The sequence below is a fragment of the Haliaeetus leucocephalus genome, unplaced genomic scaffold (assembly GCF_000737465.1).
Source record: "Haliaeetus leucocephalus isolate CR32 unplaced genomic scaffold, Haliaeetus_leucocephalus-4.0 Scaffold450, whole genome shotgun sequence".
NCBI classification, from domain to species: Eukaryota; Metazoa; Chordata; class Aves; order Accipitriformes; family Accipitridae; genus Haliaeetus; species Haliaeetus leucocephalus.
In genome coordinates, this window is record NW_010972886.1 from 21141812 (window position 1) to 21168877 (window position 27066).

Below are 27066 nucleotides of genomic sequence, written 5' to 3' on the forward strand. Positions count from 1 at the left end.
CGACCTCTCCTCTCCCCTCAGACTCGGGCATCCTGCGTAGGATCTTGCACGTGCTGTACACGGACTGCGTCCGGCAGTGCAGCGGGCCCATGTACGTGGTGAGTGCTGGCACCACGGCTCGTGGCACCGGGGTCCCCGGCTCAGCGGAGACCTGGCCTGGCAGTGCTCCCCCCGCCCACACCTCACAGCCCCCCCTCACCTTTTGCAGGATCGAATGGTGCTCTTGGTGATGGGAAACATCGTCAACTGGTCACTGTAAGTAAGTGCGGCGCTGGGCACACGCCAGACCCCACGCTGCTCCTCCCGGCCCAGCGCTCCCCGTCCCTGCTGCTGCTCCCGCAGCACGGCCCCCCCCAGCTGCAGCTGGGCTGAGGACAGCCAGCTCGTGACAGCTGTGAGCTGAGCGCAGCAGCTCTTCTCTGTAGCTGCGGCAGCCCAGTGTCCCCACGCACTGCCCGAGCTCCCAGGGGCTGCCGGCGTGCCTTGGGGATGGCGGGGCGCATGGGCATGACCCAGGGGGGACGCCCCTAGCCTACGCCGACCCCGTTGCCTGCTCCTGCCTCCCCAGTGCTGCCTACGGCCTCATCGTCCGCCCCAATGACTTTGCTTCCTACCTGCTGGCCATCGGCATCTGCAACCTTCTCCTCTACTTCGCCTTCTACATCATCATGAAGGTACAAGCTGGCTGCGCAGGAGCTGCCTGCCCGGTGGGGAGGGCTGGGCAGGGACGGGCACCCCTGCCAGATCCTGCCTGCACATCGACCCGGGCCTCTCCTGCAGCTCCGCAGCGGCGAGCGCATCAAGCTCATCCCCTTGCTCTGCATCGTTGGCACCTCAGTGGTCTGGGGCTTCGCCCTCTTCTTCTTCTTCCAGGGGCTCAGCACCTGGCAGGTAAGTGGGAGGGTGGTGCGGTGGTGAGCCAGGGTGGCCACAGGCCAGTGCGGTGACAGCTGGCCCTGTTCCTGACAGAAAACGCCGGCCGAGTCCCGGGAGCACAACCGCAACTGCATCCTGCTTGACTTCTTTGACGACCATGACATTTGGCACTTCCTCTCCTCCATTGCCATGTTCGGCTCTTTCCTGGTAGGTGCTGGCTGCCGCTGGCACGGCTGCCCGCTGCCCGCGGCCACCCCGGCTCACTGCTGCCACGCTTCCCTTGCTCTGCAGGTGCTGCTGACGCTGGACGATGACCTGGACTGCGTCCAGCGGGACAAGATCTATGTCTTCTAGGGGCCCGCAGCCGCCCGCTGCCCCGGCCCCGTGCCAAATGCCTGGCCGCAGCCCCCGGGGAGGGATGCCCGTGCTGCGGGTCCCGCCAGCCACTCCGTCCCCCTCCCCGCGCAGTCCTGGGATCCCGACGTGCCTCCTTCCCGTCGGCCGGGTGTCCCCCCCCACCGGTGTTGCATGCCCGTCCACGGGCTTGTCGTAGCCGGAAGGGGGACTGGGGGGTCCGCCAGGGCACCTTGTCTTCGGTGGCGAGTGACACTGGAAAAGGTGCTGCTGCTGCTCTGGGTCCGTGCACCCCGGCGCAGTGGGGCCGGGGCGAGTGCTATGCTAGCAGCCCCGTGGCCCCCCCCAGGCACGCGGGTGGGGGGGTCTCTCTTCAGTGCCTGAGTCGTATGGGTGGGAGGTGGGGAGGGGGGGTGTGTCCGGCGCAGTGGCTGGGGAGGCCCTGCTCACGTCTCCCTCAGCATCCCCAGAGGGTGGGGTGGCCACTGGGTGCCCCCTGTCACCGCTCCCCTCCAAGGCTGCCACCTGCTCGCCACGCGTGGGTCTGCTGGGAAGGGACTCGCATTAAAGTGTCTGCACTTTGCCAGTGCCTGCCGCCTCCTGCCTGGGCAGTGGGAGCCCGGGGGGCAGTGGGGGTCCCCGGGGGGGGCAGCGGGCTCTGCCCTGCCGGCCTGCCACTGGATGTCAGCCACGCTTTGCTGCGGCGGTGGCTTCTCCTTTCCACCAGGGCTTGGGGAGAGGGAAGATGGCACAGGGGCTGGGCAGGGCTGCTGCCGCCCTCCTGCCCCGCAGACCCCCTATGCTGTGGGGGGTGCCGTGGTGCCAGAGCAGCAAGGCTGGCAGCCTCGGGGTGGGGGGGGGTTAGGGGTGCGCAGGGAGGTCCCGATTCACGGGCAGTGAGGGTGCTGGGGCTCCCCTTGGCATCCCAGCCCGGTGCCAGGGCTGCTGCACGCCTCACTGTGCCCTGGCCCATGCGAGCAGGCCGTGCCCGGCTGGGGCAGAGGGAATCCGGGGGATGCCCACGGGATGCCCAGGCATGATGCTGTGCTTGCGGGATGCCCGCAGCCTCGCTGCTCTGCCCTGACCAGGGCACGCTGTGGGTTGCGGGGGCCGCCCAGGAAGCCCCGCTCGGCTGCCCCAGCTCCCCGGCAGTGAGCACACGGGGAAATCAGCCATGAAGTCAGGGCAGAAACCCTCGACGGCTGCCGCAGCCAAGCGAGCGCTTGGCTATAAAAGGACTTACTCCATCAGCCCCCCGGCCCCGTTCCCTCCCTGCCCCCAAACCCGCTGGGGTGGAGGCACGCGGGGAATGCTTGGGCATGGGCCTGAGTCACTGATTTTCGGAGTCTTTCCCCAAATATGGTGCCTGGGCCGGAGTCACTGTGCGCTACGAGGCTGGCGTGCCCCAGGAGGGAGGGCGGGGGGGCCTGGCCCCCAGACCGCGCTGACATCACTGTCCCAGCGCCGGCCTTTTAGCACACGGTCAGCCTCCTAACTGTGCAGTGTGCTGGCTCCCACGCAGAGCATCACCCCTCGCCTCCGTGAGCAGCTGCTTGTAAGTCCTGCTGGGGCGGGGGGGACAGTGGGGAGGGTGCCCAGGGTGGGGACGCCAGCCCCTGGCATGGATCTGTTGCTCCCCAGGATGGGGACCCTGTGCCTGGGATGGCGATGCTGCTCCCGGGACTGCCAGCCTGCTCCCCGGATGGGGATTCTGCTCCTCCGATTGGGATGCCGCTCCCCGGGATTGGGATTCCGCTCCCTGGATGGGGATGTTGCTCCTTGGATTGCAACACTGCTCTCCGGACGCGGGTCGGGCTCCCCAGGAGGGGAAGCTGAGGCTTGGGCTGGGGACACTGCCCGGGGTTCTGGGCTGCTCCTGCTCCTCAGGACTGTGTTGCTGTTAGGGCTGCGCGGCTGCGGGTCAGCTGGGCTCAGCCCCTGCGGTGGCCGGAGCGGCCATGTGGGGCTCAGGGCAGTGCTGAGGCTCCAGCCCCTGCTGACCCCTTTCTGCCCTGTGCCTCGGCGGGGATGGGAGATGGGCACAGGCTGCCTGCGAGGCATGTGGGGTACCTCTGTGTCACCCGTGGGGTGCCTCTGCATTGCTGGCAGCAAGCGGGGGCAGTGTCCTCCACTGCACCGAGCTGTGCCAGGTCTCGGAGCCCAACCTGCAGAATCCAGGCGCATCTGCCCCAGAGGTCGGGGCGAGCCAGCCCGGGGATGACTGTGGACTCAGGGACCGGGCACACGGCTCCTTGAGGGCGCAGCCCCTGCACTTGGTGGCTTAATGCCAAGCAGGGAGCTGTGCGGGGAGGTGTGAGGCCAGCTCCACCCAGGGCTCGGCTGCCGGCTCCCGGCGCCTCTCCCTCCTGGCATCCTCCCTAGTATCCCTACCCGCAGCCAGCTACCTGCCATCTCTGCCTGCAGCATGCCCTTACAAGGGCACAGGCACGGCTCCCGCCACAGTCCTGCTTCGCCTGCGGTCCTCCCCGGCACCAGGACCCGCCGTGCCGAGGCCACCCCATGGCACCACAGGCATGGCGTGGCCACCCCGCCATGCCATGGCCACTGTGCTGTGCCATGGCCACCCAGCCCTGCCGCTGTCACCCTGCCACCTGGACCCCTCTGCTCTGCAGCCCCCGTGGGGGCAGCATGGCTGCTCCAGCTGGAAGGCACAGCCGTGCCAGGGACGTTCATGCCGACCAAGAGCCAGCGGGTGGCTGAGCAGGCAGGGGACGGGGATGAGGCTGCTCTCCTGCGCAGCCTGAGCCAGGGAGCAGGGACAAGGCACCTCTGCCGGGATGGGAACCGTCTGTCCGGGCAGGCTGGGGGGTGGTCACGGCCATGCACTCACCTCCAAATGCGCCCGGATGGAGCTGAAGGGCTGTTGCGTGGCAAGGGAAGAGCCAGGAGGAGGGCACGTCCCTGCTGCACCAAGGTGGGAGGTGGATGCAACAGGGTGCTGGGGTGGCCGCAGGGTCCCTACGCAGGGGGACAGCATCTCCGCAGCCTGACAGTCCCCATCCCGCCGCCAGGTCTCCCAGCCGCCGCAGACATGGCGAACAAGGGCCCGGCATATGGCATGAGCAGGGATGTCCAGTCCAAGATCGAGAAGAAGTATGATGACGAGCTGGAGGACCGGCTGGTGGAGTGGATCGTGGCGCAGTGCGGGGCGGCGGTGGGTCGCCCCGAGCGGGGCCGCCTGGGCTTCCAGGTCTGGCTGAAGAACGGCATCGTAAGTGGGGAAGCCCGGGCACCCACTATGCCCGCTGGCTCCAGGGCTGGGCGGCTGGGGGGGCGATGGGGAGCTCCGCAGCTGGCAGCATGTGCAGCGCAGCAAGCCCAGCCTCTCCTCTGCCGGCAGGTCCTTAGCAGGCTGGTAAACAGCCTCTACCCTGATGGCTCCAAGCCTGTCAAGATCCCCGACACCCCCCCCACCATGGTCTTCAAGCAGATGGAGCAGATCGCCCAGTTCCTCAAGGCGGCCGAGGACTATGGCGTGGTCAAGACGGACGTGTTCCAGACTGTCGACCTCTTTGAAGGTGTGGGGGGGGGCAGCCGGGGTTGTGGGGGCTGGGGCTGCTGCACCATGCCTATCCTCATGCCTCTCCGTCCCTCGGCAGCCAAGGACATGGCAGCAGTGCAGAGGACACTGATGGCCCTGGGAAGCCTGGCGGTCACCAAGAACGATGGGCACTACCACGGGGACCCCAACTGGTTCATGAAGTAAGTGAGTGGAACGTGGTCCCGGGCGTGGGGACCCCCCCTGCCCCATGGCTGCCTGGAGCGGGCTCTTTCCACCACCCCACAGCACCCCGGAGCACATGGACGCAGGATGCCAAGCTTTCAGCTGGGAAGTGGGGGGTGGCTGGGCCACCCCTGGGCAGTGGGGGCTGCTGGGCGCCCCGGGGACAAGGATCCAGCCGCCCCAGGGAGGGGGGTGGGTGCTGCATGGTCTTTCCCTACACCCCGCAGGAAAGCGCAGGAGCACAAGCGGGAGTTCACCGAGAGCCAGCTGAAGGAGGGCAAGAACGTCATCGGCTTACAGATGGGGAGCAACAAGGGGGCATCACAGGCGGGGATGAGCTATGGCCGGCCCCGGCAGATCATCAGCTAAGCAGCCCCCCTCACCGCCCCCAGCCCTCCCGCTGCCGGGAGAGCAGCCCCAGCCAGGACCTCCATCTTCACTCCCCTCGGCTCAGCGCATCACAGCCACCCGAGCACCGGTGGCCGCCACCGCCCCTCACCAATTGGTATTTATTGACAAGAAAACGCCAGCCAGCCCAAATGACCCTTCAGCGCAACCAACAGCAGCACATGCCCAGCCGCAGCGATGCACCCGGCCTCGGGGACCTCAGGGCAGCTGTGCCCCGGGCAGCCTCTCCCCTCCGGCTTCGCACGCTCCTGCTGCACCCCCGTGAGCCCCTGCTGCCAGCCGGTCCTGTCCCTGCTGCGCTCGCCGGCACCTGTGGGTGTTCTGCTGCCCTCCCCGGGATGGCGGGTGGGAAGCCACCCCGCCTGCCCACAGCCCCACACGAGCCCCGCGCCACCGCCGCAGAGATCCTTGCGAATGGGGAGAAAGAAAATTGGCCTCGGTTTTGTACTTTGTTTTTTTTGTCAAAATTAAAAGGTTATTCATCTAGTGCGGCCTGACAAGGTTTCCTCCCGCCTGCCCCGTCGTCCCTGGGCCGGTGGTGCCAGGAAAGCCAAAGCCACCCTCCGTAAAAGCTGCTCAGGTCGCCTGGGCCGCGTCTGCTCCTGCTTCCAGCTCCCAACCTGGGCAAACCAGAGCTGGGGATTGGGCTCTCCCTGCCTGGTTCAGACAGCTCTGCGGGGTGGCTCTGCCCTCTCCCACCCGAGCCACAGCACCCACCTTCCTCCTAGCTCCTTCCAACTGCTCTCCCCTGGCCTGGAGCAGCCCCGGTTATCCTGACTGCCAGGGAGGAAGGCATGGAGGGCTGCGAGGGGCCACGAGCGGACCCAGCACCCTGGCACTGCATCCCCCCAGGCCCCGGGGCTGGGAGGTGCAGGGGGTGACTCACGTTTCCACAACAAGAAAGTGCTGGGAGGGCAGAGGAGTGACGGAGGGGGGAGAGGAGGCTTTTTAAGACTTTATTTGGAAAGCTACACAAAAGGGCTTTGCCGATTAAAAAACAAACCCCAGCTTTAAAAAAATAAACCAAGGAACCCAAGGACACACAAACAAGCCAACCCTGCTCGCAGATGAGCCGCTGCCAGAGCAACTCAACCTCCTCTGCCTGGCCCAAACCCGGCATCACCCATGGCCTCATCCCTCCTGGGCACCGACCAAGGCCTCAGCAAGCGGTGGGGAGGCAGACCCAGGGAAGCGACTGCAGTGAGCTCATGCTGCCACGATACCTGTGGCAAGCTTGAGTTGCCACCTTTTGCGCCCACCGCAGCAGGGACAGCCCCGTCCTGCCCGTCCTGAGCAGGGTGGTCAAGAAAGCCCCACTGCCTTCTGACTCCCCGACCGCAGGGCTGCTCGTGTGCTGGCGGGAGAGGAGGAGAAGGTGGTGGATCAGAGCACAGGGGACAGGGAGCAAGCGTGGGTCGGAGATTGGCAAAATGGCTCCCCGCTTTGAAGCTGGGCGTAACTGGTCGGTACTGGCCAGCTGCTAGCCCAGCAGGGCAGGCGAATGACAGTGTTGTGGGGTCCCTGCCTGCAGAGGTGGCTGCCAGGGGCCCTGCCACGTTTTCCAGGCTCACTCTGCAGAAATGAGGGAGAAAGCAACAGTTCTTCCTCATGCTGCAAGGCTGTGGGGGCCGTGGCGGGCACAGGGCTCTGTGCAGAGCCCCGCCATGGCCACCACGCACCCAGGAGGCGTCTTCATGAGGCCTTGCTCCACGCACAAAGGGAAGCCCCAAGTGTCACTGCAGGGCAGGCTCCGTTCAGTGTGGGTTTAAGGCTTGCTTTGTTTTCCAGAGCGAGGGAAAGGGAAGCTCCCCTTCCACTGCCAGCACTCTTACTCCTTGTTTCTGAGCCACTTCCAACACCACCTTCTGCAGGACACAAGGGCAAGCGTCCCTGGTGGCTCAGGAAGTCGCTGCTGCCCATGCTTGGTTAGGACGTAGCGAGAGGGAGGGATGCAGCCTGAACCCCCAGCCCCAGCTAGCACGTCTGGCGCTCCCTGTCCTCTGAGAGGAGCTCGGCTGTTGCCTCCCGGCCAAGGTACCCCGCTCCAGCGGCGGCCGCCTCGTGAAAGCTGGCGGCTCTGCTGCTGCTGGGAAGTCTGGGGTGGGTGGGGGTCCAGGATCCCTCGTCCCCCTCACCCTCCCGGGCAGGCTCTGGGTGCTCACACTCCATCTCGACATCCTCGATGTCCTTCTCCTGGTAGAGTGGCACAGACTCCATCTCCAGGCCGCTCTCCAGGGCTCTGTGCTTCCCTCCCTGCTGGTACCATTTGCAGGTGGTAGAGCCATTGCAGGTCAGGTCAAGCCCCACATTGTTCCTGGTCAGGCAAACCTCCAGCATGTAGTAGAAAGTCCAGAACACGGCAAAGCAGCCCAACAGCAGGAGGGTCTGCAGAGGAGGAAACCCTTTAAGAAACAAAGCTCTCAACCACCCTGGAGCCCTGCCCCGTTGCCCAGCAGAGAGGGCACAGCGCCAGGAGGATCAGAGAGGCAGGTTCCCACTCCTCCAGTCCCTCCTGCAGAGGACGGGGTCTCCCCTTTTGGCTCCAGCCGGCAGTCTCCCTGGCCCGCAGGCAGGCTCACCTTGAGGGTGTTGGCTGTGATTGTGTAGTGCTGCTCCTCGGGGATCTCCAGCCCCGGAGGGCAGGGCAGGGAGAAGTCGCTGCTCAGGTACTGCCCACTCATGGCTTCCTCCAGCAGCCTGGGGGACAGAGGCACCCCATGAGGGTCCCAAAGGCAGGGCTGCTCTAGGGAGGGGCCCAAATGCCCACAAAGGGTCCGGAGAGCCTCTTCCACTGCTGAGGGTTGCCCTCCTGGGTCAGATACGGCCAACAGAGCTCTCTCCTACAGCCCACAGCTCCCCTGTGAAGTGCACTGTGGGCAGCCCCAGGGCCCTGGGCCAGGGACCAGCAACTGTGCTGCAGCCTCGCCCTGCCACGTGCCTCGCAGCAACGCTGCTCCAGCCAAGCAGGACCTGCTCAGAGACTTTCGATCACATCCCTTAGCCCTCCATCTCCTGTCTTCCCATCGAGATGGGCTTGTGGTGTCCTACCTCTGCCGTTCCTTCATCTCTGCTGGGGACCAGGAGGAGCCGTACAGGGTCAGCTGCCACTGCTTCAAGGTCCCAGGCCTTAGGCTCTCATCTCCTGGGGAAGAAACAGGTTGGTCCAGCAGGGAACTCTCCCACCTGGCCGGGTGGCACTGCACAGAGCTAACCTGCGGCCGCCCAGGTGCTGAGCTGGTAGCTTCTCAGGCCACAGCACAGAGCTGCTGCCACCGCCCCATGAAGGACCCCTGGAGGGCAGGACTCACCGATGTCCCTGATGACCAGTCTGTACGTGCCCTGTGCTTCCTCGCCCCAACACCGGACCGTGGAGAAGGTCCAGTCAGCAAAGCCATTGGGGTCCCTGCCAAAGGGTGAGGAGAAACAACCCGTGAGAGGCTAACATTGCCTGAGCCGCAAGGCTGGACATGAGCCCTGGCTCTCCTGCTCGGGGCCAGCTGGGCTGGGTGTCCTGCCCTGCAGCGGGAGCCTCCACACCCTGACCCCCTCGGTGCTTACGAGTCCATGCTCCTGGTGGTCCCTATCAGGGACATCATGCCGCTGGGGCAGAAGAGCCTGATCTCCAGGTTGCCGCGGCGGGGGTGGGTTATGGTGACGGTGACTGCCACGTGCTCCAGGGTTCTCATGCCAGAGAGCTCCAGGTCAGCGGTGGTGACTGGGAAAGGGAAGGCAGGGTTTGCTGAGGCTGGTGGCCGGGATGGAGCTGTGCTCAAGAGGACACACGCGCTTGTCCCTGCCTCCTCCCGGCTGCCCCCCTGTGTCTGTGCCCACGCAGCAAGAAGCAGGACCCAGGGCAGCCACACCCCACGTAGGGAGGCTCTGCCAACGAAGCCACGCTGCGCTCGGCAGCCTGGCCCTGCTCCACGCTCTGTGAGGAGCCTCCTTGTCTGTCCAAGCGGAGCCACCCATGCACCTCCCTGGCTAACACAGGGAAAGGTGTCCTGGCACGCTCCCTCCCGGGCACGCCACGTTGTGCTTGGGCTGCTTGACATGGACCAGAGGTGCAAGAGGCACCCGGTAGTGGCTGTCCTCTGCCCGCAGCTGTGCCCTTTGTCCCCTGCCTGCCTGAGTTCAGCTGGGACCAGACAGGATGGAAAGGAGGCTGAGAAAGGGGTGAGGAGTAGGCGGTGAGGAAGGAGGGGTGGAAGGCAACTGTGCAGCAGTGGGAAAGCTGCCTCCCGGGCACCTCCCAGCACGTCCCAGAGCAGGAAGACGAGCAGGAAGGCGATAGGAACCCACGCTTTCCTCTGCTCACAAGGATGAGGCCCAGGCATGACTCCCTGCCCTGTCGTTTACTGGCAGCCTCTCGCCTGCAACCAAATCCTCATTTCACAAGCGGGGCCCAGCTGCTGCCTACACAGCATGTGCCACTGCCCCGCAGGCTCCCTGACATCCAACTCTCCCCCAGCCCTGACTCACGGCTTGTGGGTTCAGGAGCCCACCCAGAGCGCTTTGGCCACTGCAATGAAATAATACCTGGTCCTTCATCAAATTCTCCCCGCCCTGGATTTGTGGCAGCTTTTGGCAGCCCCAGAGGCTGCTCTGAACCCAGTTACACAGGGGCCAGGTTTGGAAAGAGGACTGGGATGAGAAGCCTGGTGTCCAGGCTCCCAGATCCTATCTCAAACCATTCGCAGCTCCACAGACGGTCCCAGCCCCAGCACTGCTAATTATAGTGCAGGAAACCCTGGCCCTCTTCAGAGCGGATTTCAGGCCGTGGCTCGGTCTCCTCCTGGCAGCCCTGGCCAAGCGGCAGGTGGGTGCTCCCCAGCCTCTTCTAAGAAGGGAGGCAGGCGCAGCCCAGGACCAGGCAGCCTGCGTGTGGCGGCGGGCCGGCCCAGCACCCCAGGGCCACCCTGGGAAAGGGTTAACTCGGCATCCGCCTGTGTTACCTGGGGGACAGGAGTGCCCCCCAGCCACACATTCCTCTGCCACACATTCCTCTGCACATACTTCTCCAGAGCGCCTCTTTTTTGCCTCTTCCAAACTCTGCTTGCTGCCTGGCTTTCAGCTCACAACTCCTTTTAGGGCAGAAGGAGCTGCTTCACCTCCAACTCTCTGCTCAGAGGCAGAGCGGAGCTAACCCCGCTGCCAGCCTGATGTCACCCCTCTGCCTCTCTGGGGCTCTGCAGTGCTGGTACCTGCAAGGGAGCAGCGTGCTGCAGAGCCAGCCCAGCCCAGCCAGGCAGGGACAGGAGAGAGGGAGAGCATGTGCCCAGCACCTGCCCAGCTTCTCCTCAGTCTGCACCAAAGAGGGGAGGGACAGGACCACCTGCAAGGGGGGTGCCCACCTGCCGAGCTCCAGATTCTTTCCAGGGGTCCTCTGTCCTGGGGAACAGCCTCCGAGCACTGCCAACCCCCAGCACCTCTGCAGAGGCTGCAGCTGGGGCAGCGAGGGGTGCAGGGCCAGGCCCCCTGGGACAGCATTCCCCGTGCGACAGGGAGGGGGCCGGTGCAAGAAGCAGTGCCCAGCCAGAGAACTGGGCCCTGCTGAGAGGGCCAGGAAGGGCTTGGGGCCGAGCTCTCCTTCCCACTGGTAGCAGCCGGAGCAGTGCCTTGTTTATGTGGACAGAGGCTGGCCAAGTCGGGAGCTGGAGCATTACCTAAAATGGTCAAAGCCAGAGGAGCAGGTCTGGCTGCTGCCCAGCCTGGCCATGCTCGCTAATGCCTGTCTGGCTCCTCAAAAACATCAGTCTAGGGGATGGAGTTATGGGGAGGGGACCACATCGACTGACACAGATCCCCTGGGGGAGGGAGAGCAACAGGAAGAGAAGAGAGAGGAAAAAGCCCAGGCAGCCCAACACTTAACCCCTTCGTGGCCTCAAGCAGCCCAGGGCTTGCCCTGCCAGGCTGTCCGCATGCCCAGCTGTGCCCCATGCCAGCAGGAGCAGGCTGCCTCCCTGGCCTTGGTGTGTACAAGCACATGCTCTCACGTGGCACACCTGCTCTTACCATTCCAGGTGACCTCCAGCTCCTGTGGGAGTAACGGGATGCTCCTGCCCTCCTTCAGTGCAGGGCTCACATATGAGGCAAGGTATGGGACGGACTCCCAGATCTGTCAGGGGAAAGGCAAGAGGATTCAGCACGAGGTTGCACCCTCCCTGCGCATCCATCTCTCCATCTCCCACCACTGTTGCAAGCTGCTCCTGTCAGTAGCACACCTACTGTGTGAGGCCAAGGGGCCTCTCCTGACGCTGCTCCGGGGCATGTGAACCCAGGCTGCAGCAAATGAGTGCCACAGGGCTGGACAGGAGTGCCCCCACACACACCTAGGAGCAGAAGGAAAGCGACTGCCTGCAGGCTAGAGGGGCCGATCGAGACTCCGGACTGCCCAGCTCTGGCTTCATCTCTGCCACCACCTGAGCAGCTTTGAGCGTTACTTGAAGCCATTCTGTTTCAACCCCAGGCACAGTGGGGCACAAAATGTAGCAGAACCCAAAGGCCTGCAGGAAAAGAGCAGCCTGAAAGTCCCTGCAAAACAGGGGGCATTGCTGGCAACCAGCAGTGACCCAGCACAGCTGCACGGTGCTCTACGCACAACTGAGGACCATGTGCCAAACGGATGTGCCCTGGTCTCCATGCAACTGGAGGCACAGGGAGGAAGAGATGGGGCATGACGCCCTCCCTGGAGCCCATTGCATAGGGAGGAAGGTGCTGGGGCTGCTGACGGAACTCCCCAAGCCATGAATCAGAGCTGTCGTCTCCCACCAGTGAGGGCTCTTGCCCATGGCTATATATAGTGCTGAGAGAGCAGCAGCTTGGGGGCAGGTTTCAGGCATTGCCGAAAGTCTCATTACTTCATACCAAAAGCAGCCTTATAGCGAGGGCCGGCAGGATGACGGCCAAAGCGCTGGCCCTGAACGGCAACAAGGGTCACCCTACGGCGTTGCCAGTACAGGACCTGCCCCCGCCACCAGGCTGTGTTGGCTCCACCTGCCCATGGGGCACACCTGGGACAGGGAGGGGAATTACCTTGGCAGCGTTCACCAGCCTCCAGGCATTCAGCAAGCCAAAGCCATGCTGATGGCTATGGCTGAAGCCGGCCTGGTTGATGTCCCACTTCGCGTGGCGATCCTCGTACTGAAAAGAAATGCAGGGCACTCCCGTTACCTTGGGGGACACCAGCAGCCTGGCAAACCCAGAGGAAAGGGAACCAGGCCTGAAGGGAAGGAGGGTCAGAAACATCCCACAGCAGTGGGGAAGCAAACCCACATGGCCTTATTAGAAAGAAACAGGTTGACCTTTGTTTGAAACAAGTCCCAGGACAAACAGGCTTCCCAGCTCCTCAGAAAGGAAATCAAGCAGCACAAAAGGGCACAAATGCCTCTGCTCTGAAACATCCCAGCTGCTCTCTGCCGCCCAAGCCCCAGCCTGTGGGATGGCAGAAGCCTTGGGGAGAAGGAAGCAAGTCCTTTAAATCAACAAGAGCTGGGCCAGGACAGATCTGGGTCCCATCATTTATCAGGTTGTAGTGCTCCAGCAATGCTGGCTGCCAGCTATGGTAAACATAGCCCCGTGCCAAAGTGAGTATGGCATTAGCTGGACATGGACCCCCGCTCCCCAGAGGGGTGTGAAAGAAGCCCTGTCCCTAAGCCGAATCGGGCAGCTCCAGTCAGTTCCCACTCTGCAGTGAAGCTGCATTGGAGTCGAGGCTGAGAGCAAGGAAGGGCTGTGTTTGCTGCCAAGCTCGGTGTTATGTTTGTTTCCAAGAGCCCGACTCTCTGAAGAGCCCGAGGAAAGGCCAGAGGCAGAGCTCCTCGCTTTCCCACTGCACAGACGGCGGGGTGGCACTGCAGAGATGCGTGCCGGCCCTCCAGCTGGGCCAGCCACACTGCATGCACACACACCATCCCGGTGCCTGCGGGCAAGGCATGGCGAGCCCCTGGAAGACCTGTATGCTGGCAGATGGAGGCGTTCCTGGAGCAGATACCTCATTTATTATCATGACAGAGGAAAATGCCTCAGCCACATTCCTGGATGGAACAAGGGGCGAGGGGAAAACGCAATCCCTTTGCTGGGAGCCAGACAACTGAGAGATTTATAGAGGGGCAGGCAGACATAAACAAAGATGTGCACAGCAGGACCTCAGCCATCCTGCAGCATCCCTGAAGGGCAGCTGCAGGACAGAGGGAGGGAGAGAGGAAGGGCCACTCACCTTGGTGGCAGTGAAGACAATGATGTGCTGGACGTCTCGCCAGGTGAGACATGGCCGCACCTGCAGCATCAACGCAATCATCCCGGCTGCAAGAGGGGCGGCAGCTGACGTCCCCGTGTGGCCCTCCGTGCAGCCCGTGCCCTTCTGCAAATCCCAGTCTGTTGTCACCTTCCGAGAAAAGAGAAGTGATACTTCCTGTCAGGCCACTGTTTGCCATGCTGGGGTGGCTGGGATTGGTACTCGAGCAACCGAGCATGCAGTCCCGGCCCCAAGCTGTGCCCTCGCCACGCCAGCTCCACCAGCAGCGCATGCTTAGCCTGTGACACAACTGCCAGCAAAAGCCCTGGGGACACAGGATAGCGTGCCCCCCACACTATGCAAAGGGCATGGGAGATGGGGGCTCTGAGGCTCCCCCCCGTCATCCTGGATACAGCTAAGAAATGAGCAATGCTCGAACACAACAGGGAGAAAAAGGGCCAGCAGACGCGCTCCTGGCAGAGAGCAAGGCAGATGGTGGAGAGCTTGTGAGCGAGGGCAGCCCAGGCACCCTGCATGGAGGCCGGGGTCCTCATTTACTGCATGAGCACCCCAACAGTGTGCAGGGTAGCGGACAAGCTGGTGCGTTTTCTTGACAGCCCTGCGAGTGCTGATCTACTGCTGGTGCGTTTCTGTCAGCAACGCTCACGTAATTGCTGCTGCTCTACCACAAGCCCGATGAGGAGGAAAAGATGCCCCCCAGGCTGGCTGGACACATGAAGGGGAGGCTTGGAAAACTGGGAGCGAGAGGGGAGAAAAAATGGAGTCAGCAGCTCTCCTCCCCAGCAGTCTGGGTCCCCCCAGCTGGCACTCTCCTCCCACGCCAAGGGCCCTCTGGGTCACCCAATTATTATCTGCTGAGGACAGTGAAAACCTTCTCCACCTCAGGAGGCCTTTGGCCGAGCTGAGCTGACCATCCTGGGGGAGAGAGGAGATAACACAGCCCCTGCTGCACTGCTGCTACGGCAATTACAAGGGTGCTTTGTAGGGCCAGCAGTGCCTTTCCCCGCTCTACCAGGCAGCCAGCCCAGCCATGCGTGTCTGTCTGAACACGGTCCACCCCAGGTGAGCAGATGGGAAAGCCTTTGAGCAGGGAGAGGGGTGCAAGGTTTGGCATAGAGCAGGAATCAGAGCATGACAGCCCCGGCAGGGGAGAGCACTGGTACGTGCACTGTTCAGCCGAAGAGCTGGCCTTCTCTGCACTGTGCCGGGGCACGCAGCAGCCTTTAAAGGGCACCACAGAGACTCACACAGCACCTTCATGCCCCTTCTGAAGAGATGTGCTATGTCAGAAGGAAAAGGAGGGACTGCGGCTGAGTGTTCATGGTCCCTCGCCCAGGGACACCTCCTCCTGCCTCCGTGCGACCGCACAGAAACACAGGCAGGGAAAGGTGAGCTGGGGCAGCACCCAGTCCCAATACAGCATGCCAAGGCCAGCACCCACAGCCTGACCCCCTCTGTACAAGGCTTTCAGACAAAATGAGAAAGTTATAGAATCGTAAAATGGTTTGGGTTGGAAGGGACCTTAAAGATCATCTAGTTCCAACCCCCCTGCCATGGGCAGAGACACCTTCCACTAGCCCAGGCTCCTCAAAGCCCCGTCCAACCCAGCCCTGAGCTCTCTGGATGCCCAAGGATTCCCCCTCCAGAGCAAAGACACGGGGTGGTGGCCCTTAACCCCCTGCCTGCATGAGCCACATCTAATCTGTCTGTACCCCAGCTGCCTCTTCCTGACAGGCAGCCTCCCCCCAGACAGGAGGGAGGAATTTGCAGCACATGAGCTTTCTTTCTCTCTGTGGTTGCTGAGATCAGGCTGGGAGACAGGAGGGGCAGCCAGAGATCCCATCATCCTCCCTCAGCCAAGACCAGAACAACAAGAGCAGGGCAGCAGCAGGGGGAGAGGGTGAGGGATTAGCTGCTGAAAAGCGTGGAAACCTTTCCCAGACGATTCCTGGCCAGGACGTGGGTACCCAGCAAAAACCAGTGCAAGGTGGAAAGGACAATGCCACAGTTCCCCAGTCGAGAGATATGGCCCTGTGCTGGGAACTGGGATGCAAACAGTCCAGTGTAGGGCTGAGCAGAGTGGCTCAGGCAGCTTCTCCCCAGGGTAAGGGCAGGAAAGCACCTTTGCAGCCACTGTTTGCACAGTGTTTAGCTAAGGATAGGGAACGGTAGCTTTACACTGCTCTGGACCACAGATGGTTGCTCTGGCCTGCAGGAGCAATAGCCAAGGCACAGGAAGGTCCCACACAGGCACTGCTCCCCTCACCCCTGCTCGCAGCCAGCTCAGCTACAGAGGCTGGACCAGCTCTTGCAAGAAGCCTCCGATTTCAGTCAACATCCCTGGGGCCTTTGGAGGTGACACCTCTGCTCCCTGCGCGTGAAAACCAGCACCAGTTCAGGGAGAGGCATGCTCCCCTCCAACTCGAACACCGTGAATGTTCTCCAGGGGACTCTGGACACGTGTACAGAGCTGTGCTGCCTTAGGACCAAAATACCAATTCGAATGAGCTGCTGCTGCTTGAGACAGCCGCTACTCATCAGGACCTCAGGCTCACCATAAGAGTCCTAGGAGACCCTTGCTTCAGGGACAACGCATCCCAGTTGCGAAGCAATGAACATAGTTAGTTTCCTTCCAAGAGAGAGAGGAACTGGGCCTGAACTAGGCAACTTTGGGGGAAACTCAGGGCAATTACAGTTTGGCACCTTCCTCGTCTTCACTGCTGACCACAGCATCACTCCAGCACAAGCGGGCCTCTGCAGAGGGATCATACGGGACTGTGCAGAGCACACAGAGCCCCTAAGGAGGCATCGGGAGGTCCCCAAATGATGCCACCTCACTGCAAACCAAATGTCTCCCTGTGCTCCCCATGGGGAGACAGCTAGCACTGCCAAAAGCTGTAGGTTTTGTTGCCTTCTGTGCTTGACTGCGTAACGTTCTGCCAGCTGTTAACAACTCCAGCTTGCACTTGGACACTGCACGTCCTACAAAGAACACCCTTAGCAGCATAAACGTTCAGTAGAAAATGCAGCTAGTGCCAGAAGCCGTAATAAATTCTTCCCATTAAGGAAACCACACAAAGTTTATAGTCTGGTAGAAGAAAAAAACCTAGCAGATGGCTGCAGAGAAGTTAACTCTGAGATCACTGAAGCACAGTTAAAGGGCACTTAGGAGGAGACTATCCTCCAGAGAAAGGGGCGTGTAAGTTTTAACATGGCACCGGCTTGCTGAAGGAGCGATTGCGGTACTGCAAAGAAAGAGGACAGCTCTCTGCCACATGCCATGCCTAGGCTATGCACAGCATCTCGTCCTGGCTCCCCGATGGAATACCAGCTCCTGCATCAGTGTCCTGTAAGGCCAGTATTCGAAATGAAGGGCCGTTCGAGAGATCTCTGAAGCACTCTCACCTGTAGCAGGCTTGGGGGAAGATGGACATAAACCCCAAACTCTGTAACCCCTGATGAAAACACAGCAGAGCCCTTGCTGGGCTGCCATTCTCTTTCTTCCTAGCGTCAGTAGTTTCCAAACCAGCCCGGGACAGCTGACGTTATTTCTGAAAGGAAAAATGAGCTCCATTCTGGATTTTAATTTCCCTGCTGCACGAGCCGAGTCATTGCTCCCGGTAGATCACGCCGTGCTCTAGTTAGGCATGGGTTCCTGCCCTGGCTCTGGACTGCAAAAGGAGCTTGTTGAGTCCCAACCAGGTGGCTGAGGAACCCAGGCTCTCCCTGTTCCCCCGGTCTGCCCAGCACGCGGGGAAGCCTGTTTGGCGAGCCTGGATTCAGCTCCTCTCTGGCAGGCACAGAGCCACAGCTGCACGTCCCTGCTCGCAGAACACCCTGGGCACCGTCCCTCGTTCGTCAGGTGCCCTGAGACCCCCCAGCACACACTGCTGGTGCTGATCTTGCACTAGGTCTTTGCTGCCTCATCAGCTTTTCCAGAAAAGTGCCTTTGGGAACTGCCTGTGTCAACAGGAGACCCTCCCGGTGCCTGCCCAGCCAGGGACAACCCTAACAGTTGGGCCTGGGAGCCAGTGACATTTACTCCAAGCTGCCCCAGGGTGGCCTGGGCTCTGCAGTCCCTGCTGGCACTGCAGGACAGGAACAGGTCACAGCCATACGGGCTGGTTAGCCTGACTAGCTCCCCAAGTGCACCAGCACTGAGGGTGGAACATGCTGGGTCAGGCCTGGGGCTGGGGAAAACAGGCCCGGGCACTTGGCTTGGGCAAAAAGGACATTTTGTTGACAAGAAGTCATTTTTTGGCAAAAAAAGGAAAAGCTGATAAAAATATTCTGAAAAATTCAGCTGGGAGAGGCACACGTGCCAGAACGCAGAAGGAACTGGGGCCAAGTAGCTTAAAGAGCCTGATGCTGCTCCCAGCCCTCCATGCTCGTCCATGCTCCCGCATCCCTTCGGAGCAGAAGCAAGGTGGGGCTGGCTGGACAGGGGGTGCCGCAGCCCCCGCCGAACTGAGCCGCAGCTGCCCCTGCCCCTTTCTCTTCAGGAAAGTTCGCAGCAGCATGGGAGTCTCACTCCAGGCTCCCTCCTCGCTGTGCAAAGCGGGCACACGTGCAGTTGGGATAAAGCTTGTCTTCTGATGGCTCCCCGGATGACATTCCCAGGGACACAGTGCAGAGGAATTTCTTAGGGGTCACCCAAGCGGCCCCCATCCCAGAAGGTGTCTGCCTGCAGTTCCCAGCAGTGCAGAGCAGGGAGATAAGGGAGCACAGTCACTGTCCCTTTAGGTCTGACATCCTGCCTGCACTTGAGGCGACAAACATGACACACACAGGATCTGCGTTTGGGGCCAGGAATGTGGTGTACCCGCCAACACCTGTGCGGAGAGAGGGTCACCACACTGCAAGTTGCAGGCTGACAGACAGTGACGACACGGGGAACAATTAGAAATACGAACCTCCCTCTCAGAGCACTGCTTATGTAGGACCTAGATAAAAAACACGTTCATTCCCTGCCTCACAGAGGAACCCAACTACCGGCCTAAGGCAGATGCGTAGCAATCGGAAGGGATGGATCTTCGTCCCTTCCCTGCACTGGGCTGTTCCAGCCCCGCGGCCAAGTGCGGCCAGCAGAGCACGGGGGCAAGACATGTGCCTTGCGTGGTACTCACAATGCTCCTCATCATCTTGTCCCCGCCACTGAAGGTCACCGCTAGCATGGAGGCACACTCCTCGGCATAGAACGGCATGGAGCCCGTCTCGTCCACTGCACCTGGGAAAAAGCAAAAGGCATCAACCATATGAAGCCTGTTTCACTTTAACTGCTCAAATTGCAAGGTGACCAGCCCCTGAGAACCTCTCCTGCTAACCATGCTTTTTCACAGGCTGGGAGCTGGGCTGGGAAACCAGAGACAAGCCTGTATTTTTCATGGCTGGAAGATCTACAGGAAAGGCAGCCACAACAAATGACCTTTCACTGTGCTTAGTATTGCACAGATCTTCTAGCCCTCACGTAGCTTCTGCTGTCTAGAAAGCAGATTAGACATCTCTTTTCCAACACACAATGATGGGAATGCTGCCTTTCAGGTCACTCCCTCAACGCGGCAGTGTGTCTGTCAGAGCCCCAGTGATGGAGGCCTGAACGCAGGCAGAAATTTCTTTGGCCTTCTCTTGCTCTGTACGTCACAAGAAAACTGCAGGCTTGAGGGCTGAAGCCCAGAACACCTCTACACGCTGCCACTTTCATTCCCAGAGGACAGACAGTTTCCCATGGATTCCCCCTATCCAGCCAGCTTCCAGCTGGGCAGGTTTTGTGCTTTTGGGATGATCTCATCTTTCCACGCTGGGAAGGAACAAGACAGAAGATGCATGCACTCACCTATTGTGACAGTGTAGATGGAGTTGGCGTAACCGTCATAGTTGCAGTTGTCACTGTGTTGCCCGCCATTGCCACTGGCCACGACAAAAATGCTCCCAAAGCCCCTGCGACCCGCTATCACGCCATGCTGCAGGGCGGCCTGTAGAGAAGGAACCATCACTGGTCAGGGCATGTAGGCAGGCAGGCCCTTCCCGGGCTCTTCCCCACTGACCCCGGAGGGTTTCTGCCAGCAGCCATGTCTGGCACACGTGGCTGCGAACCGTGGGGGTGCGGGGCTCTCCCGGACCTCGCAGCACACCTCGCTGCTAAACCCAGCGCAGACGGACACGTGCGCCTCTCCCGAGCTGGGGAAGCATTTGCCCTGCAGACTGCTCGCAGGCACAGGACGTGCTGGAAAGCTGTGTTCCGGCATCCCCATCCAGCAACCAAAGTCCACACGCTCTGAGATTTCACCAGCCAGCCCTGCCAAGTACTTGGGGTGATAGCAGGGCCAGCCACAACCCCTCCGGATCGTATTTCACCCGGCTAGCAGCGTCAGGGAGTTGTGTCTGTTAGAGCCCTAACCAGACGCTGAGATTCCAGAATGAGTGTGTTACAAAGGCAGCGATGCGGCCAACCTCTGGGAACGGCCGATCTACAGCTTACTATGATTTTAAGTGGATTCTGTGTTAAAAATAAACAAAGAAAAAGCAACCTTCCAGGCAATCACAGCACAAAGACTGACCAGCATTCGAACTCCAGAGGAAACATAGCAGCCCGAGCCCACCCTACTTCAGCAGGGCTCACTCCGGAGCTGGCTTTTCCAGAGCATCAAGGCTTTCCTGCCGACAGAGACTACCCACACGGGGCTGCTGCCCTTTTGCGAGGCTCCAGCTCCCACATATGCCTGGGTTTTGCCTTTGCTGAGAAACACAACTACACCAGCCCCACTTGTGAAGCACATTTCCAGACCGAAACCTTGCACAGAAGTCATTCCTGCCTAGAAAAAGGATATGCCTCTGATGGACAAGCAAGAAAGCAGTCCCACTGGAAACCAACCCTCCTCCTCTGCCCGCCCTTTGGCAGGTAAAGGCCCATACTGCATTGGCCAGAACGCCCTCCAGACACCCTGCTGCGGTAAAGTGGGCTTTGCTTGTACTCTGTGCCCCAGTGCTTGTTACAGCTGTCTCTGCATGCAGGAAGAGAATAAATTAACTTGCAGAACTGGAAATCATTTGTCATTGCGAACTGATAGCTCAGCTGTCAGCGTTGTGCTGAAGAGCACAGTAACTCCTATCTTGTGGTTAGAAAAATACAGCTAAAGGCTGCTGAACAAAAGAGTAATCAAGCAGAACCACATCCCAGGAGCAATGCAGTGCTGGTTTTAGGGCCTCCTCAGCAACCCCTCACCGCCGCACCTGGGCAGCAGGAGCCAGGCGCGGGCAGGCTGGCTGCATTTTGCAGTGGCTCTGTGGCACAGGTGCCACAAGAATACTTTAACGGCCCAGGAAGGAGCAGCTTCCGCTCTGACACTTCCCCCCACTGCGGTCCCACTGAGAGCGAATGCAGCCATTGCCCCCGCCCCTTATTTACTACTAGCGTTTGAAGGCATGCTCCCTGCCTTGAGAACCACCCTTAGCACTGGGAGTGCTCAGTGCCCCAAGCGGAGAGCGTCCCTTGGGTTGCAAAAGTTGTCAGAAGAATACCACGGGTTGCGAAAGAGCATCTTCCTGCTGGAACCAGCCTCCCCTTGGAAAGCTCATCTCCTACTGCCAGAATGCTGCCCTCCCACAGCAATGTCACCTCTCCCCACCACACAGTAACATGCAACACCTCTGCTGGCAGCGAGGGAAGCAAACAAACGTGTGCTGCGCCACAGCAACATCCCTCCTTGCCTGTCAAGGCAGGTGAGAAACCACAAGCACCGGAGGGCCAGCCCAGGGGTGACCCGTGCTGCTGGGACTGTTTTTTACCTTTCCCAGTTGATGGGGGCCATCCACAGTTTTCCCATCGTCATCTGGACCCCAGCTGCAAACAGAGACACCATGAAGAGACCGCCCCAGGAGTCGCAGACAGCAACTCTTCCTCCCATTACAGTTTGCCACCACAGTGAGCTACGAGCAGCCCCCCAGCTACTCTCAGCACCATGACTGGGATCAGAGGGCACTGTACTTTCCCATCTGGCAGGCTGGCCCCTTGCTGCTGGGATATCGCTCTTGTGTTTGCACTGTGCCCCTGGGTCAGATTCCAGTGGATAAAATGTTTGATTTTTTTATTGAACAACCAGCTTCTCACACATTCCAGTCCCCATCACACAGCTCAGCCGGGGCTCCCTGACCACAGCGGGGGGCATAGTGCCCCTCCAGCTCAGCCAGCCTGAAGGAGATGCTGGAGCAGCGCTCGGAAGGCAGCCTCGCAACTGTAGGTACCGTACACAGCCCAGGCCAGCTCTCCAGTAACAGCAATACCACTGTTACTCTTAACAGCAGTAACAAAGAGCAGCACCTTACATACCTGGCTGCAGACCCCCTCAAGGCACAGCTGCACAGAGCCCCTGAGATAGCCTGACAGCAGGGCATGGGTGGGTGCCAAGCCCGGGGGGGACAGGCAGGGTGTTCCCACTGTGGGACAGACCCGCCACCTCACAGCCCGGCTGCCTGCCTGCCAGGCATGCTCACAGGACCCACAGGACCAGCGGTACTGGTTTCGGTCCCTGAAGGCTAGCTGGAGCCACAGGAGGAGAGGAGCTGGCGTGAGCGTTCAGCCACAATCTGTGACCCCCTCCCCAGGCAGAGTGGGGCCCATAGCCTTTCGCTGGGTGTTGGCAGGGCCCGGCTCAGGGTCCCCTTGGGGCTCACCTGCAGCTGTAGATGTCGTTGATCTGATAGTGCTTGTTGAAGGCAATGGCCTCCATGCTATCGGTGAGGGGCCCATCCAGCACTCGGATTCCTGCAGGACAAAGGACAACGAACGTGACCGAAGTGGATCCAGGTAAGCTGTATAAACAGTGCAAATAAATGCCTTGGCAGGTTCACGCTGGGGACACTCGCCTTCCCAGCCTGACAGAACCAGATCTCCTGGAGCTGTAGCCCTGCAGATCAGTCCACAGGAGCCAGATGTGTGTGAGGGATTGTAGGTGCACCCTCACGTGCAGCTCCACATCCTCTGCTGAGCATGGCTTTTCTGCCAAGCGAGTTCTCCAGTCGCACTGCCAGAACCGAGCTGGTGATGGTGACAGCACAACCAAACACCAGCTGTGCTCGCTCCCATGCACCCTTGCGCCCCCCTACCCAGAGCGCTGCTCCACAGGGGCTTCCTCACATCCCACCCTCAACTATCCCATTGCTTTTCAGGGCTAGTCCCTGCCTGGAGTGATTGCTTCTCCTTCCAAGTTGCCAACCAACCAGCCATCGCTTTGGGATGGACGGCACGCTTGCCTGCTGAGGGAAGGGCTCAAGAGTCGCAGGACACCCCAACGACTGTGCTCAGACCAGGAGGGCAAGGCCGCTGCTCCAACAAAGCCAATGAAGGCTCAGTGCTGAGTTTTCAGTGACCCAAACCACTGATAATTACCATTCCGCATCACAGTTTAGCCTGGCAAAGGATGTTACAAATGGAAAGCAGACATGCATCTCAATTAAGCCTATTTATAAACAGTACAACCACCCACCCTTCTCAGCTCTTGCTTGACACACTACAGGCGGCTTTTTACTGTCCCATCTGAGCTGTCCCCATGGAGGAGCAGAGCAGCCCAGCTAGAGATGTGCTGGCTCACCCTGGCTCTCCCTGCCCCGGCTGGCATCACGCTGGCTCCAGCAGTTTCATGCTGCCAGGGCAGTCCCCCTGCCCCCCAACAGAACTCAAGGCTGCCCCACTGCACTCACCCTGCAAGGCCAGGCACAGCTTTGGAGAGCTGAAGCCCAAAGAAGTGCCAGGTCCCACCTGAGCGATGCGGCCTTAAACCCTCCCTATTCCCTACGCTGCAGTTAAAACTGTGAGCTCATCTTTCCTTCTGCCAGCTGGGCTCCATCAGCAGCATCTGCCTGCAGCCTTCTAGGCTGGCTGGAGCCTGGGGACCCTCCTGTACCATGATCAGGGTGGCTGCTCAGGGAGCGCCCCATCGGGGTAAGGTAGGGAGGGAGCTGAGCGCAGGGCAGGGGTGCAGAGCCACCTACAGTGCCCTTGGGCAAGCTCCCGGCCCCCCAGCACCCTCCTGGCACCACAGGGCCCACCCACTGCCCAGCCCGCTGTCACAGCCAGGAAACGTGGCACCATCTGCCGGGTACGGAGAGAATCACGTCCCAGGCTGCAGCACAGCAGCATCATCCTCTGTTCTGCCAGAGATGCATCCCGCCTGGCACAGAGACCTCACCTCTCCCCCCACCCCGTGAAGGGGCGCAAGAGTGCCGGAGACAGCTGAGGCCACAGTGGCACACTCCCTGGCTTTGAAGAGGAGAGACGCGCAGCCAGACCTTTGCCACCTGTCTGTCCGCACAAGGCAGAGCCGAGACCAAGGGCTGAGGGAGCACGGGGGATTGGCAAACATTTGCTTCCTCAGGGCCTCCCAATGCGCTGCATGTCATCACACGTTTGCCTGGCTTTGGCCATGCGGTATGGATGTGCATCTGCCAAAAGCTCTGTGGCTGGGCAGATGGCATGCTGGGAGTACTTGGGAAAAGCTGCCCCAGCACACACCCATCCCGCTCTGCCAGGAACTGGCTCCCCTGGAGAGGAGCTCAGACAGACACTGGTTCCTCCCTCTGACAGAGCGACCAGCCTGAGCAAGGCACTAGCTGAGTCAGAGCTGCTTCGGCCAAGCCATCCCTCCCATGGAGCCATGCCCAGGCCCCACAGAATTGGAGATAAGACAAGCTGGGCACGAGCGCGGCCCATTGGGATGCCGTGGCATGCGTGCGTACCTGCAATGCGGCTCCCATAGGCAACCCCCACCGTGCAGAAGCTGTTGTTTGGCACGGCAGCAATCTCCCCGGCGCAGCGGGTCCCATGGTGGTTGCCGTTTTCCTCATCAGGGTGAGGCATAGGGTCAGGATCGTTGGAGTTCAAGTCATAGCTGCCTTCTGGGCTCTGAAAACAGACCTGCAGTCACGACCCAGGGCTCTGCTCTCCTCCCTTTGGGAAAAGCAGAACTTGAGAGCACGCTGCACGGGCTGAAACACAGCCTGGAAGCCACAGGAACTTAGAGACTGCTTCCACACAGGGCTGCAGCAAAACACTGCTATCTGCTGCTACGGGAAGGGGACGAAGAGCAGCAGCTTTAGCAACTGCTGTGGGTCAGAGGGTGGCCAGCTCTCACTTCTAAGCAGCCACCTCCCACAGGTAGCACAAAGGTCAGTAAGCCTGCAACTCAGGTGCAAAATCTCCCAAGGAAAGGTTTGCCATCAGCTCTTCCCACCCTGGCCAAGCCCAGGCTGACAGCACAGGTCTGCCAGCAACCGAGCACTCTCACCTTGCCCAACTTCCAGCCTGCCCTTGCACCCTCCCACCGTGGAGCTGGCACTCACATAATTTGGCTCTATGTCTTTGATGGTGTGCTCCACACCGTCATCCACCACCACCACCGTCACACCGCGCCCCGTCACGTTCCGCTCCCAGACGCCCGTGACGTTGATGTCCTTCCCGGGGCTCTTGCGGTTGTTCTAAGCACCAGAAAGGACAATGAGGGGAGAGAAAAAGCAAAGCAGAGGGTCAGCTCCAAGGAAAGGGGCTCCCAGACCTTTTGGGCATGCTGGCTACGACGTGCGGGGCTGGGGCTGGGGTCGGGCTGGGAGCGCAGGGAGGAGTCGCAGGATGGTCAGGGAAGATTTGTTTTAGACAGACAGTGAGCAAAAGTTGCTCGAGCCACAAAGTGGAGTGCCCAGTACCACAGGGCCGATGCCGCGCTCCAGCCTGCTGACCGCACAGTGTGCTCCGGCTGAAACCCCTCTGCCCACCCCAGCACCACCGGTGCGGGGCCAGCTGTGGGAGCCACCTCCTCCCATTATTGCAGTGAGCACTCTCGGCATGCTTCCTCCTCACCACAAGGACAGAAAGCCACTGTTTTGCCTGCCACATGACAGCTCGCTTGCAGCCAGACAAAGGGCCCAAGCCTGCTGGCACAACGGGAGCCAGAAAACCACTCACCAGATGCCACTGCTGGGGGTATTTGGGATCGTTAAAGTGCAGACTGCGTTTGGAACGTTTCAGAAGCTTCTGTTCCGAGTGCCACCGCACGCTGTCATGCTGTGCAAACAAAGTGTCCACCGACCTCCTTATTGCTTCAGGTTCGCTTGCTGCGCGGCCGTCAGGCTGGTAGGTGAAGAGGTAATGGCCCTTGAGCTCCCCGACGCGGCCCATGTTCACCAGCCCCGCGGTCCGGGCCAGCTCCTCTGCCTGCTGCTCCAGCTCCTCCTCAGGCGCGTCCAAGCTGACAGCCCAGGTCAACTTGACATGCCGGGCTTCAGTGCTGGGAGCGCGGTCCCCACCACAGGCCAGTCTGTCTGACGATGCCAGGGGGATCCAGGCAGTGCTCAGCCAAAGGCACGTGTGGATACAGAGCGTGGCCTCCATCCCGGCGCTCCATAGCGGCACCCTCCACTTCCAATGCGGCATCAGACAGGCGGGCTGCAAACAGCAGAAAACAAAATGGGTGAGAACCTCTCCTGCCCCACAGTGGGGTGGCCACGGCCTCACCTGAAAGTCCCACGGAGCCCCACAGCTCCTGGTGGGCAATGTTGGCACCTGGGCTTGCCACCAACCCCCTCCTGCCCCAGGCATAGCAGAGATCCCCTTCCAGGGAAACCCCAGCCAAGGTGGCTCCTTCCCAGCGGCGCAGCACCGGGAAGCTAGACCCAGGCAGGGCAGGGATTGGTTCCAAGTGCTGCCCTGCCTGCCAGGGTGGCAGTCCCAGGCCAGAGCAGAGCCTGCTGCCAACTGGCAGAAGAGGGGCCGCTTCCTTCTCTCACCGCGGCCCAGCACAGAAACAAACCTCGCTAGGAACGCCACACTCCGCAAGGCACCCGTTGCCACGAGCCAGTTCCTCTTCTGGGGGAGGCCTACCGGACCAGTTTCTCACCTGTGCCGTGGCCAGAGGAACCTGCTTTCACCTGGCATGGGTCGACATCAGCACGGAGCCCCGGTTCAACCCCCCCGTTCCACAAGCCACAGCCCCGCACGCAGTCGGGGGAAATCCCGCTCTGTTTCCCACACCCAGGGATGTGGCCTTGCGCTGCCTGGAGCTCCGCAGCCCCCCAGCAGTTTGCCGGTGGCGACGGACCCCATCTCGGTCGGTTTCTAAGCCACTGATACAGCTCACCGGCTGTACTCTGCCTTGGACACCGGGATCCAGGTTTCTCTCCCTAAAAGAAGGGCTTTAGCTGCCCGTCGCTGCCTGACACTCTGGGAGCGGCACCCACCGGAGCCCTACAGCCACCCGGGGCAGGCCCCGAGCTCCCCGCTCCACCGGGTAGCCGCCTCGGCGTCGGGCAGGAGCCCGAGTCCCGGAGCCCCGAGCTCGGGGACGGTCCAGGCGGGCCAAACGCTGCCAGGCAGCGCTGAGGGGCTGGCCTCTCCCCGCCCCACCCCCTCCCAGCTCTCGGGGCCAGGCCAGGTGCCCGCCGC

At 61.0% G+C, this 27066-nt stretch overlaps 3 protein-coding genes across 7 annotated transcripts in view; 2 read left to right on the forward strand and 1 right to left on the reverse strand.

The window, feature by feature from the left end:
• SIDT2 (SID1 transmembrane family, member 2) overlaps nt 1-3325 on the forward strand; it is an 8623-nt gene extending 5298 nt beyond the window's left edge. Inside the window, exons 21-26 of the mRNA XM_010575092.1 lie at nt 22-98; nt 209-255; nt 569-674; nt 781-891; nt 970-1083; nt 1168-3325. Coding sequence (XP_010573394.1) covers nt 22-98; nt 209-255; nt 569-674; nt 781-891; nt 970-1083; nt 1168-1230 — 518 coding nt within the window. The 3' untranslated portion in view covers nt 1231-3325. The remainder of the gene's footprint in view (nt 1-21; nt 99-208; nt 256-568; nt 675-780; nt 892-969; nt 1084-1167) is intronic.
• Nucleotides 1015-5650, forward strand: TAGLN (transgelin). 3 transcript variants are annotated; one of them, XM_010574973.1, is made up of 5 exons: nt 1015-1083; nt 4263-4462; nt 4592-4769; nt 4851-4953; nt 5203-5650. In XM_010574973.1, the coding sequence occupies exons 2-5, from the start codon at nt 4283-4285 to the stop codon at nt 5342-5344; spliced, it is 603 nt and encodes a 200-aa protein (XP_010573275.1). In that variant the 5' UTR covers nt 1015-1083; nt 4263-4282; the 3' UTR covers nt 5345-5650. The 3 variants fall into 3 exon arrangements, with proteins under 3 accessions (XP_010573275.1, XP_010573276.1, XP_010573274.1); XM_010574974.1 differs by lacking the exon at nt 1015-1083 and adding an exon at nt 1453-1494; XM_010574972.1 differs by lacking the exon at nt 1015-1083 and having other exon boundaries at nt 3597-4462.
• Nucleotides 5651-6392: 742 nt separating this feature from the next.
• On the reverse strand, nt 6393-26981 carry PCSK7 (proprotein convertase subtilisin/kexin type 7). Of its 3 annotated transcripts, XM_010574976.1 has the most exons (16): nt 26435-26981; nt 25591-26070; nt 24972-25106; nt 24369-24534; nt 22308-22398; nt 21423-21477; nt 19471-19609; nt 18764-18864; nt 13599-13766; nt 12416-12523; nt 11396-11498; nt 8942-9098; nt 8692-8786; nt 8432-8525; nt 7963-8080; nt 6393-7768 (listed from the first exon to the last, which is right to left on the reverse strand). In XM_010574976.1, exons 2-16 carry the CDS (start codon nt 26056-26058, stop codon nt 7358-7360), a joined length of 2409 nt encoding a protein of 802 aa, XP_010573278.1. In that variant the 5' UTR covers nt 26059-26070; nt 26435-26981; the 3' UTR covers nt 6393-7357. The 3 variants fall into 3 exon arrangements, with proteins under 3 accessions (XP_010573278.1, XP_010573277.1, XP_010573279.1); XM_010574975.1 differs by having other exon boundaries at nt 25591-26981; XM_010574977.1 differs by lacking the exon at nt 7963-8080 and having other exon boundaries at nt 7606-7768; nt 25591-26979.
• Nucleotides 26982-27066: the final 85 nt, after the last annotated feature.